The following is a 13,788-nucleotide window of genomic DNA, read 5'->3' as shown; positions in this document are numbered from 1 at the left end:
AGTTATGTTTTGTTCAGAGCCCATTAGAGTTGAATGAGATGAGAGTGAAGCCCTGCGGTCGCTCGGCCGCCTACATCCTCAACCTCTCGTGTGCCTAAAAGCGTTTTATTCCCAATCTGCACCCTCACACACACACACACACACAACACACACAACATGCATAACACACACAAAAAAAACCCACACACACACACAACATGCACAACACACACACAACACACACACAAACAACATGCATAACACACACAACACGACACACACACATACAACATGCACAACACACACACAACATGCACAACACACACACACAAACACACACACACAGGACGTAAGGGATTTCTGTCAGTAGCTAGGACGCAGTAGAAGCCGTATTCGTGAAGCCGGGAGCAGATCAGCCTGTGTGGTGTCCAGTAACTGCACGTAGGAAGATGACAAGAGACCGAACAAACACCTGAGCAGCCTGTGTGGAGAAAACCAAGCGAATCCTCCTGATGATGTAGAGAAGAACCTGACAGGAGCGCGTCACTGGAACACGTCAGGGTTTCCTTATTGTTGTCGTACTGATGATGTCAGATGTGGATGTGATGACAAAAGGCACAAAGGACACAAACAACCAACAATAACGTAGAGACTGCCGTCTGATTACAGACATCATCACGACCGTGTTCACACACGTTTATCTCGGATTCTCTTCTCGTTCTTTCCTTCCTGCTTCCTGCTCATTTCTTTTTTATTCCTCTCAGCGTTTCCTCTTTTATTGACACTTTTTCATCCCCATATTTTTTCTCTTTCTGTAACCTTTTATAAAACTTTTAGTTTTTCTTTTCGTTCTTTACTCGTTCAAGCGAAGGTGAACAAGTCGTTACTATAGAGACCGTTAACCAGATCCCTACTCGCTCGTCTGCAGCACTTCCTGTAGCAGAGAACACATCGGGACGAGGGATTTAACCAAAGTAACTTTTATTTACAGTAAAAAAGATTTCTGTGAAATAAAATAAAGTCATATTGTATGTACAATAAATAGGGTTTTCATATAAAAAATAGGGAACTCACACACACACACACACACACACACACACACACACACACACACACACACACACACACACACACACACACACGATGTGTTTCTTTCAGGAGCAGCTGTGGCGCATGTGGAAGTTGACCACATACTCAGCGTTGGTGCGCTGCACTGAGATGGCAAACGGTTCGAACGGGTGGAAGGTGAAGGCCACGAGACGACGCACAGCGTGATTTATAGGACGACCCAGAAGACCGGCCTGGATCTTAAACTTCAGCAGACCAGAGTCTCGAGCATAGAACCTACACACACACACACACACACACACACACACACACACACACACACACACACAGAGAGACACACACAGAGACCCACACACACACACAGAGACCCACACACACACACAGAGACCCACACACACACACAGAGACACACAGACACACACACAGAGAGACAGACACAGACAGACACAGACACACACACACACAGACACACACACAGACACACACACACAGACACACACACACAAACACACACACAGACAGACACACACACACACAGACACACACACACAGACACACACACAGAGAGACAGACACAGACACACACACACAGAGACCCACACACACACACACACACACACACACACACAGACACACACACACACACACACACACACAGACACACACAGACACACACACACACACACACACACCCTCAGTTTTACATTTCTGTAAGGAAGCTGTACAGTTTTTGTAAATGTAAATGAGATCCTTTGAGATTCTCTCTGGCACTTTGACCTTCACAAAAATGATATTTTGTGCTAAAATTGTCCTTTTGTTAAAATGCCAAATTAAAACACTTTTCTCCACGAGGAACATTTCGACTCCAGCGGCTCCGAAGCCTCATCATGTAAACGTCTCATGTTTTATCTTTCATCACTCTGCTCTCTGATTGGTGTTCAGGTGGTGATGAGTTCTCTCTAACAGCAGCTCTGACTGGAGATCAGGTTTATATTAATGTACTCACACTTATACAATATGGTTTCCATAGTAACAGTGTGTTCACAGGGTCGCGTATGAAAGATGCTCTGATTAAACTCGTGCGTTATCCAGGTGTGTGAGATGGTGTGTGAGATGGTGTGTGAGGTGGTGTGTGAGGTGGTGTGTGAGATGGTGTGAGAGATGGTGTGTGAGGTGGTGGGTGAGGTGGTGGGTGAGGTGGTGTGTGAGGTGGTGTGTGAGATGGTGTGTGAGGTGGTGTGTGAGGTGGTGTGTGAGGTGGTGTGTGAGGTGGTGTGTGAGGTGGTGTGTGAGGTGGTGTGTGAGGAGCTAATGATAAATATCTCTCTCTCTCTCTCTCTCTGTGTATCTTTCTCTCTCTCTCTCTCTTTATCTGTGTGTGTGTGTGTGTGTGTGTGTCCTCACCGTATGGGGTGATCTCCACAGGTCTTTGGCCGCTCCATTACTGAGACCCACTTGTCGTCGTAGCTGAAGAGTGAGAGGTCGAGGTACGGGCTGCTGCTGTACGACTGAGCGCTGATGGGCAGCTGACCGAGTAAACGCCGCACCGCCTCTGTGTGACCGCCGTACTTCGCATTCACTATAGTGTCCTTAAACCTTAACACACACACACACACAGACACACACACACAGAGATACACACACATATATACACACACAGACAAAGATACACACAAACACAAACAGAGAAACAGACACACACAGACACACACACACACAGATACACACGCAGACACACACAAACACACACACAGACAAAGATACACACAAACACACAGACACAAACAGAGAAACAGACTCACAGATACACACACACACACATACACACACAGATACACACGCAGACACACACGCAGACACACACACACACAGACAAAGATACACACAGAAACACACAGACACACACAGACACACAGATATATACACACAGATATATACACACACACAGACACAAAGATACACACAGAAACAGACACACACACACACAGATACACACGCAGACACACACGCAGACACACGCAGACACACACACACACACAGAGAGACAGACACACACACACAGACACACACAGAGAGACACACAGACACAAAGATACACACAGAAACACACACACACACAGACACACACACACAGACACATACACACAGACACATACACACAGACACATTCACACAGACACATTCACACAGACACATACACACAGACACATACACACAGACACATACACACACACACACACACACACACACGGGTGAAAATAAATAAAGGTTTACTAATGAATTAAAAACTTTTAAATAATGGAAAAAATAAAAAAGAACTAAATCCCATTTAAATCGTATGTAAATTATGATGTAGGAGGTGATGGAGAAGGGTGAGGGTTTGATGGAGCACCTGCGCTGGACCTGTCTGGCGTAGTTGTTGCTGGAGGCGGAGCAGGGGAACTGAACTGCCTCACTGTGCAGCGTAGCGTTACGGAACAGATCACAGAAGTTCTCAAACAGCTCCAGCAGCTGATCTGATGTGTTCTCAAACACTGCTATCACCTCTGTGCTCACCATGTTATAGACCACGAAGAACGACGGCTGAAGGGGGTGGGGGGGGGGTGTTAAAGAGAAACAGAACTTGGTATAAAAACATTATTATTACATGATTCATGTTATTTAGTTATTTAGTGTAAAAATAAAGAGCAAAAAAAAAGGAAATCAAAAAATATCATTCAGATCTTCTTCATCTGTGTGGAGCAAAGTGATGAAGTGAAGCTGATTCGTTTAGTAAAGCCTTGATGTTGAAGTGTGTGTGTGTGTGTGTGTATGCATGTGTGTATGTGAGTGTGTGTATGCGTGTGTGTGTGTGTGTGTGTGTGTATGTGTGTGTGTATGCGAGTGTATGTGTTCGCCTCTGTGTATATGCGTGTGTGTATGCGTCTGCCTCTGTTTGTGTGTGTGTGTGTGTATGCGTGTGTGTATGTGTGTGTGTGTATGCGAGTGTGTAGGTCGCTCTGGATAAGGGCGTCTGCCAAATGCTGTAAATGTAATGTGTTTGTGTGTATGTGCCTGTGTGTGTGTGTATGTGTGTATGTGCCTGTGAGTATGTACCTGTGTGTATGTGCCTGTGTGTTTGTGGGTGTGTATGTGTGTGTGTGCCTGTGAGTGTGTGTGTGTATGTGCCTGTGTGTGCTTGTGAGTGTGTGTGTATGTGCCTGTGCCTGTGTGTGTGTGTGTGTGTGTGTGTCTGTGCGTGTGTGTATGTGCCTGTGTGTATGTGCCTGTGTGTGTGTGTATGTGCCTGTGTGTATGTGCCTGTGTGTGTGTGTATGTGTATGTGTGTGTGTGTGAGTGTGTGTATGTGCCTCTGCCTGTGTGTGTGTGTGTGTGTGTGTGTGTGTGTGTGTGTGTGTGTGTGTGTGTGTGTGTGTGTGTGTATGCGCCTGTGTATGTGTGTATGTGTGTGTATGTGCCTGTGTGTGTATGTGTGTCTGTGCCTGTGTGTGTGTGTGTGTGTGTGTGTGTGTGTGTGTGTGTGTGTGTGTGTGTGTGTGTGTGTGTGTGTATGTGCCTGTGTGTGTATGTGCCTGTGTGTGCCTGTCTGTGTGTGTGTGCCTGTGTGTGTGTGTGTATGTGCCTCTGTGTCTGTGTGTGCCTGTGTGCCTGTGTGTGTGTATGTGCCTGTGTGTGCCTGTGTGTGTGTATGTGTATGTGCCTGTGTGTGTGTGTGTGCCTGTGTGTGCCTGTGTGTGTGTGTGTGTGTGTGTGTGTGTGTGTGTGTGTGTGTGTGTGTGTGTGTATGTGCCTGTGTATGTGTGTATGTGCCTGTGTGTGTGTGTGCCTGTCTGTGTGTGTGTGCCTGTGTGTGTGTGTGTATGTGCCTCTGTGTCTGTGTGTGCCTGTGTGCCTGTGTGTGTGTATGTGCCTGTGTGTGCCTGTGTGTGTGTATGTGCCTGTGTGTGCCTGTGTGTGTGTATGTGTATGTGCCTGTGTGTGTGTGTGTGCCTGTGTGTGTGTGTGTGTGTATGTGCCTGTGTGTGCCTGTGTGTGTGTGTATGTGCCTGTGTGTTTGTGTGCCTGTGTGTGTGCCTGTGTGTGTGTGTATGTGCCTCTGTGTGTGTGTGTGTGTGTGTGTGTGTGTGTGTGTGTGTGTGTGTGTGTGTGTGTGTGTGTGTGTGTGCCTGTGTGTGTGTGTGTGCCTGTGTGTACCTGTGAGGGGTCAGTAACACGCAGAGTCACCACGTCCTCACTAGTGTATTTGATCAGCAGGTGATTCTCATCCAGAAGCTGCATTTTCCACATGCGCAGCTGCCGCAGCTGGTCGAAGAACTGGAAGAAGCGGCGTTTTGCGGTGGCGCTGCCGTCACGCTCGGCTCGTCTCCACAGGAACACCAGCAGGCGGTGCTTCAAAGACCCGATGCTCTTCTCCTTATAGAGGCGTGAGAACCCAGCCGCTCTCTCCACCTGGGCCTCAGAGTACACGGCCGACAGCGTCAACAAGTCGTCCTCGTAACAGAACCGGCCGATCGTACGCACGTCCAGAAACGTGCCCTCAGCGGTCACCTGCACGCACGTGTTGTACAACAGTTACAAACTGAGACAATAACATCACACACTTACTGATAAATACAGATTTACATGCCACCGGTTCCACATGTGACTTCTGTGTCTGTCATTGTCATCGAAGGGGGCGTGGCCACTGTGTGTCAGTACAGGGGGTGTGGCCACTGTGTGTCAGTGAAGGGGGCATTTCCATTGTGAGTCAATGAAGGGGGCATGGCCACTGTGTGTCAGTGAAGGGGGCGTGCCCATTGTGAGTCAATGAAGGGGGCATGGCCACTGTGTGTCAGTGAAGGGGGCGTGGCCATTGTGAGTCAATGAAGGGGGCATGGCCACTGTGTGTCAATGAAGGGGGCATGGCCACTGTGTGTCAGTGAAGGGGGCGTGGTAACTGTGTGTCCGTGAAAAGGGGCGTGGTCACTGTGTGTCATTGTCAGTAAAGGGGCGTGGTTTCTGTGTCTTTCATTGGCAGTGAAAGTGGCATGGCCACTGTGTGTGATTGTCAGTCAAGGGGATGTGGTCACCGTGTGTCATTGTCAGTGAAGGGGCATGGCCACTGTGTGTCATTGTCAGTAAAGGGGTGTGGTCACCGAGTGTCATTGTCAGTGAAGGGGGCATGGCCACTGTGTGTCATTGTCAGTGAAGGGGGAGTGGCCACCATGTGTCATTGTCAGTGAAGGGGGCGTGGCCACTGTGACTAGCTGAATGCTGTGCTCACCTGAAAGACATGGATGGTCTGCTGCTGCACAGACAGAACTGCGAGGATGTTCCTGTACAGATAAAGTCCCTGATTATGCGACAGGATGATTTTATCACATTTAAAGGCGCGTGTGTCACAGAGGCGTCCAGTGTGCAGATCGACGATGTGAAGCGAGTAGTCCTCGAGCGGCGAGCGTGGGTTTGGGGTCACGGCCTCGTTGTTGCGATAAACCTCGAAAAAGTGCGGCTGTGGCTCATCGGGCAGATACGCCGCCGAGCCCACAATCACGTAACGGCCGTCGTCGGTGAACAAACTGCACTCGCGGTTCAGATGCTCGCCATTCGACGCCACGCTGGTTACGTGAAGGAGCGAGAAAAAGCGTGAGAACAAATGGGCTCGCACGCTCTCGCTCAGAATCTCGCCGTCTCGGCCCTCGTCCTGGTCCTGCAGCAGGTCCTCGGCCGCCTGGCAGCCCCGGAACTCGTAGATCTCCAGCGAGGTCTGGTCCGAGGAGAACGCAACAAAGCAGCGGCCGTCTGGAGAGAATTTGCGCAGGAAACACGGCGGCTTCTCTACGTTCACGGCGGTGAAGTTGGGGAACAGGTTCTGGTGGAAACAGCGGACGCGGTACCAGTGAGCACCCGGTCGGCCGGAGCTGATGCGCCGCAGCTCCAACCTGTGCGCCACGTTCTGGTTCTGAATGCGACGAGGCTTCAGGGTCGGAAACTCGTCTTCCGAAGGTGCCGTGAGAGAACGGCTACAACTGAAATTCGAGAAAAGTGGAAACGTTTAATTGGAATCAATTCAGCTAAAGATTCATTCTGTTGATTTTCATTTAGACATCAAACGGAATGGTCTACAACGCTGTAAGAAAATCACCGCGCAAACTTTTCACGGATAGAAACAAAACATAAAACGACTCGTGTAAAACAAAAGCACAAATATTTTGGTGAGTCGTTTGAATTAGAGTTCTGATCGGCGGAGTCTGATTGTCGGAGTCCGATCGGCGGGAGTCTGATCATCTCGGCAAATACACTGATGTGAAAACGGCCATCGATCGTTTCTGTACTGCGCTGGATGTTGGGTTTCGAATCACAGAGTCTTTTGAAGATTTCACGCAGAATATTCAACAACTTCTAGTACACTTAGTACCTCACTGGTTAAGTGCTGCAGGAAAGAGAGGTTCAATATAAAGTCAAAGCTCAGAGACTTCACGACAAAGAGAACACGAGCTGGTCCCTGATTGAAGGAGCTCTTTAGACGAGATCAGGAGAAATAAAAATATAACCAAAACTATCTTAGGTTCTTATTTAGCACAGTGGCTAGATTTAAAAAAAAACCTGATATCTGAACACATTATTCCATCACAGTTCAGTAGTGAGGACTTTATGAGATTCTTCACTGATAGAATTGAAAGTATCAGGAGAAAAATAATTGATATTCAAGTAGGGTTGCAAAGGGGCGGAAAGTTTCCGGTAAATTTCCGGAAACTTAATCTGGGGAATTTTGGAAATATTCCAAATTGGAAACTTTATGGGAATTTACGTGATTTTTTTGGGGAATTTATGGGAATTATTTGGAAATATAGTTTATATAAATTTCCCTAAATCATATACAAACAAAAATATACATTTAGTTTGGTCATAAGCAGACGCGCATGCGAGGTAATACGAATTTAAAAATGACGTCCTGACTGATTTAATTGTAAGTAGAGCTTTAATTGCTTCTTTCCTTGAGTAACACAAAAGAATAATAAACATTATTATGCTTGTAATAAACATAATAAACTTAATAATTGTAATAAACATATTTACCTACGATTGCTGTAATCTATTCTAATTAGTAAGGTAGTTATTAAGTTTAGGTATTGGGTACGATTAAGAATGTAGAATAAGGCATTAATATGTGCTTAATAAGTACTAATAAATAGCCAATATTCTATTAATATTCATGCTAATAAGCAACTAGTTAAATGACCCTAAAATAAATTGTTACTGTGGATGTTATAAAAGAACACAAGTACCTGCAGGGGTAAGTAAGCAGTGTGCTGGGTGCGAGTGACCGAGGAACGCAGGGTACAGATTCAACTTAAACTGCATTAAATCTTTTGTTTTAAACAAAATTATGCTACAATTTAAGCACATTTACGTTCCTTTTTATAGGCAACTCTGCATTTTCTTAAAATTCCCAGTTTATTCCCATATATTCCCGCTAATTCCCATAGAAAGTTTCCAGCCTTGAAAATTCCCAGAATTTTGCAACCCTATATTCATCCCATGAGAGCATCTCGTGACTCAGTCTCACCTGAAGCTCTACACTCACCACTACAGTGCTTTACAAGTACAGGACAGGAAGAGTTAGATAAACTTATCACTACAGCTACACCAACAACTTGTGTGTTAGACCCCATTCCATCTAAATTACTGTAAGAAGTGTTATATAAAGCTGGTGAGACTCTTCTCAATACTATTAACTCCTGGTTATCTTTAGGTTACGTCCCTAAATCCTTCAAGTTGGCAGTTATTAAGCCACTCGTTAAGAAACTGAATTTAGATCCTAATGAACTATCAAATTACAGGCCTCTCTCACACCTAACGTTTATGTCTAAAATACTAGAAAAGGTTGTGTCTGTCCACCTGAGCTCCTTCTAACAGGAGAACAATATCCTCTAAGAGTTTCAGTCAGGTTTCAGGCCCAACCACAGCACAGAAACTGCACTTGTTAAAGTTACAAACGACTTGTTCTTAGCTTCGGACAGAAACTGTATGTCCTTATTAGTTCTACTTGACCTTAGTGCTGCATTCGACACAACATTCTTCTAGATCACTTACAAAATTACACAAGTTTTCAGGGACAGGCTTTAAGTTGGTTTAGATCCTACCTGTCTGACCGGTACAATTTTGTAGAATTAAACAGTTTATTGCCAGTTAATTAAGGGGTCCCTCAAGGATCAGTTCTAGGACCTCTGCTATTCTCAGTATACATGCATGCATTAAGACAGAAATACTACTTATCAGTCCAAAAACTTTCAGAAGCTCTCAGACTTCAACTCCCATTTAGAGGGATGTACTGTTACTAGTAGCTCGACAGTGAAAGACCTGGGCCCGTATCCCTAAAGCGGCCAAATCCTAAGAAAATTCTCAAAGTCATGACATTTTCTTAGAATTTCCCCTAAAAGTGACACGAAAATCCCAGTTAATATAAACGCTATTCCTCAAGATTCCTAGCGTTTAAAAGGGCTCCTAAGGTGAGATCTGCTAAGAGCAGGGAAGAGGACTTTTAGTGGCTTAAGAGTTCGCCTAAGCAGCTGCACAAAATGGCCAACAGAGGAGGCAGAAGAGATGTCCTGCAAACACTGGATGACAGGGAATTATTGAGATGCTACAGATTGGATCGTGCAGGAATCATGTTTGTGGTGGATCTCCTTAGAGATGCAATTACTTCACCAACTCGACGCCACAACGCTATTACACCGGAGAAGAAAGTAATCACAGACATTGATAAAAGCTGAGCCGTGTTACCCTCGTTAAGACCACACTGAGTTGTAACGTTGTAATTTCTACTTCATTAAGGACAGCCCCCTGAGGTAGGCCATCTTGTTTTCAATGGGGTCCATATGGGAGTGAAAGTACAATATATGCCAGCTAGGATATTAATATGAGCAAATAAGACACGAATCGTTATTTGAACAGGGTGTAATGAGCTTAAGTTTACACATATTTTAGATTCTAATGTTAGGCTATAACCCCTACAGCTTACTATTCATTTTCCAGATATTTTCTTGAATGTGAAATATTATTTACAATTACAGTCTGCATAAGATTAGAGTGTATAATTATGTTTATTGATTTGAGGGTACATCCTTTGCTCATTATCACCAAAAGTTCATTTTCATCAAACTTGTAGGATCGGCCAATCACGGCTTTTGAAATGATGAGTCATACCTAGCAACGGGGTCAACCACACCTCCTCACTAAGATAGGATTTTCCATCCATTCCTTGCTCCGAGTTCACTGAAAATGTTTTGGAATCACTTCTAAGCTAAAACTCCTGGCAAGGAATTTTTAGGTTAAGTTAGGAGCTTTCTGAGAGGATTCTCAGAATCTTTAGGGATACGGGCCCTGGTGTTTATTGGACAGTAACTTGTCTTTAAAATCATATCACAATATTACAAACAAAACCTTCTTCCACCTTAGAAATATCACCAAGCTGAGAAACATCCTGTCTGTATCTGATGCTGAGAAGCTAGTTGATGCCTTCATGACCTCTAGACTGGACTATTGTAATGCATTACTAGGTGGTTGTCCTGCATCTTTAATAAATAGGTTACAGTTAGTCCAAAATGCAGCTGCCAGAGTTCTCACTAGGACAAGAAGTTATCTCAAGGAGCAGCTGCTAAAAAACTGTGTTCTTTCTAATGTTACTGCACGAAATATTGTTTGAACATTCAGTATTCACACACAGTATACACACCGGACAGTACACACTCGGTCGGCGCTGTTTCTGTTACTGTTTATTGTCTTTTGTGTATTGTATTTTTTGTATTGTAACTTTTTGTCTACAGTCTTTTGTCCTGTACTGTCTTGTTGGTCTTGTCCTGCACTGTTTGCACCAGGTTGCACAGTTGCACTTTATGTGGCTAAGACTACTTACATGTCCTTATAGCTCTGTCTTTTTTTTTTATGTAGCACCACAATCCTGAAGAAACGTTGTCTCATTTCACTGTGTACTGTAACAGCTATATATGGTTGTAATGACAATAAAACCTTCTTGAGTTGACTTATATGTATGTATGTATATGTGTATGTATATACTTTATATTTGTATATGTGTATGTATATTATATGTGTGCGTGTGTGTGTGTATATATATATATAACTGTGTGTGTGTGTGTGTGTATATATACATATATATACATATATATATATATATATATATATATATATACATATATATACATATATATATATATATATATTAGTATATATGTGTGTGTGTATAATGTATATGAAGTATATGTACTAAGATACGTAACAACAGCCCCTCGGTACATGAACAACAGCCCCTCGGTACATGTACAACAGCCCCTCGGTACATGTACAACAGCCCCTCGGTACATGTACAACAGCCCCTCGGTACATGTACAACAGCCCCTCGGTACATGTACAACAGCCCCTCGGTACATGTACAACAGCCCCTCGGTACATGAACAACAGCCCCTCGGTACATGAACAACAGCCCCTCGGTACATGTACAACAGCCCCTCGGTACATGTACAACAGCCCCTCGGTACATGTACAACAGCCCCTCGGTACAACAGCCCCTCGGTACAACAGCCCCTCGGTACATGAACAACAGCCCCTCGGTACATGTACAACAGCCCCTCGGTACATGTACAACAGCCCCTCGGTACATGTACAACAGCCCCTCGGTACATGAACAACAGCCCCTCGGTACATGAACAACAGCCCCTCGGTACATGTACAACAGCCCCTCGGTACATGTACAACAGCCCCTCGGTACATGTACAACAGCCCCTCGGTACATGAACAACAGCCCCTCGGTACATGTACAACAGCCCCTCGGTACATGTACAACAGCCCCTCGGTACATGTACAACAGCCCCTCGGTACATGTACAACAGCCCCTCGGTACATGTACAACAGCCCCTCGGTACATGTACAACAGCCCCTCGGTACATGTACAACAGCCCCTCGGTACATGTACAACAGCCCCTCGGTACATGTACAACAGCCCCTCGGTACATGAACAACAGCCCCTCGGTACATGTACAACAGCCCCTCGGTACATGAACAACAGCCCCTCGGTACATGTACAACAGCCCCTCGGTACATGTACAACAGCCCCTCGGTACATGTACAACAGCCCCTCGGTACATGAACAACAGCCCCTCGGTACATGTACAACAGCCCCTCGGTACATGTACAACAGCCCCTCGGTACATGTACAACAGCCCCTCGGTACATGTACAACAGCCCCTCAGGACTAAAACACTGACAGTAAAATGTTTATTTACTTCTTCAGTCATTAATAAAGTTTTAAACAGCACAAAGCGACATTATGTTCAATTCTTATGTCATAAATAACTTCATAAAGTAAACCTGAAACTCACGTCGAGTCGTTTATCCCCAAGACAGACTTTTTTACTCCGGGTTCCATTCGAAAGTCATCAAAATAAACCATTAGATTTAAATTAAAATAAATCTCAGTATTGTGTTGATGTGCTGCTACAGCTACTCAGCGGGTCCGGGTGGTCACTGCGCATGCGCACTATCTAACGTTTGGGCAATGGGATCAAAGCTGTTTCTGTGCGCAGCGCCACCTGCAGGTACGGAGGAGCGTCACGCTCAAATACACAATGATGTAAACATACATTTCATTGTACATATAAACGTTTTGTTTAGTATTTCATCAGGAATTGCAGTTAACGTTATTTACATACGTGCATATGGTTTCTAAGATTAAAAAAATGATTTAACTTCTTATGGGATAATTAAACCAGATCAGAGAAGTGTTATGGACCCCAATAATATAATAATAATCAAACACTTTTACTAGGTTTTAATTTTACTCTCCTTCATTATTGTTTGTCCAATTAAATGTTCTCTAGAGCATATGAATAGAACATACATTCGTAGACTTTAGTTCAGCGGAGAACTTCACCTGCTCACTCAACACCAGCTCCGTCACCAAGAAAGCCCAGCAGCGTCCTACGAAGGCTGAGAAAGGCACATCTCCCTCCCCCCATCCTGACCATGTTCTACAGAGGGACCATTGAGAGCATCATGAGCAGATGTATCACTGTCTGCTTTGGGAACCGAACGATCTCGGATCACAGGACCCTGCAGCGGAATGTGAGGACAGCTGAGAAGATCATTGGAGTCTCTCTTCCCTCTATCATGGACACTTACACCACACGCTGCATCCGCAAAGCCGAAAGCATCGTGGATGACCCCAAACACACCCCTCACACACTCTTCACCCCACACACCCCTCACACACACACTCTTCACCCCACACACCCCTCACACACACTCTTCACCCTCCTGCCGTCTGGAAAAAGGCACCGAAGCATTCGGGCCTCACGACCAGACTGTGTAACAGTTTCGTCCCACAAGCCATCGGATTCCTTAATAACTGAACTGAACTGTACTGAGCACAACACACACACATCATCTGTATGGAATGAACAGATTTACACTAAATACACACACTTCCAATATACATCCATCAACCTGTTTACATGCTGCTTACATCCATCAAACTGTTTCCATGATGTTTTGCACACTTTTTTTTACTTTTTTGCTCTTTGCAAACACTGTCTAATCATTTCCGCCGTTTTGCAAACACTGTCTAATCATTTCCGTCGTTTTGCACACACTGTACAATATTTCCGTCCTTTTGCACACACTGTACAATATTTCTGCACGCAATATTGTCTGAACATACAGTATTTACACAGGCACTGTTTCTGT

The 13,788-nt window shown here is 44.9% G+C and overlaps 1 protein-coding gene across 1 annotated transcript; it reads right to left on the bottom strand.

Moving 5' to 3' along the window:
- Nucleotides 1-943: 943 nt before the first annotated feature.
- On the bottom strand, nucleotides 944-12,586 carry det1 (DET1 partner of COP1 E3 ubiquitin ligase). Its single transcript, XM_027161254.2, has 6 exons — nucleotides 12,426-12,586; nucleotides 6,311-7,055; nucleotides 5,242-5,595; nucleotides 3,440-3,630; nucleotides 2,452-2,643; nucleotides 944-1,323 (listed from the first exon to the last, which is right to left on the bottom strand). The coding sequence occupies exons 1-6, from the start codon at nucleotides 12,494-12,496 to the stop codon at nucleotides 1,134-1,136; spliced, it is 1,743 nt and encodes a 580-aa protein (XP_027017055.1). The 5' UTR covers nucleotides 12,497-12,586; the 3' UTR covers nucleotides 944-1,133.
- Nucleotides 12,587-13,788: the final 1,202 nt, after the last annotated feature.

Source organism: Tachysurus fulvidraco, chromosome 17 (assembly GCF_022655615.1).
Source record: "Tachysurus fulvidraco isolate hzauxx_2018 chromosome 17, HZAU_PFXX_2.0, whole genome shotgun sequence".
In the NCBI taxonomy this organism is placed as follows: domain Eukaryota; kingdom Metazoa; phylum Chordata; class Actinopteri; order Siluriformes; family Bagridae; genus Tachysurus; species Tachysurus fulvidraco.
Note: the sequence above shows the minus strand (reverse complement) of the source record. Positions and strands in the feature narration are given on the sequence as shown.

Coding starts and splice junctions, on each gene's coding strand:
- det1 (XM_027161254.2), bottom strand. CDS start 12,496: ATGGTTTATTTTGATGACTTTCGAATGGAACCCGGAGTAAAAAAGTCT. Junction 3,631..5,241: donor GTGTTACTGACCCCTCACAG/GTACACACAGGC, acceptor CACCCCCTTCAG/CCGTCGTTCTTCGTGGTCTA. Junction 2,644..3,439: donor GCCAGACAGGTCCAGCGCAG/GTGCTCCATCAA, acceptor GTGTGTGTTAAG/GTTTAAGGACACTATAGTGA.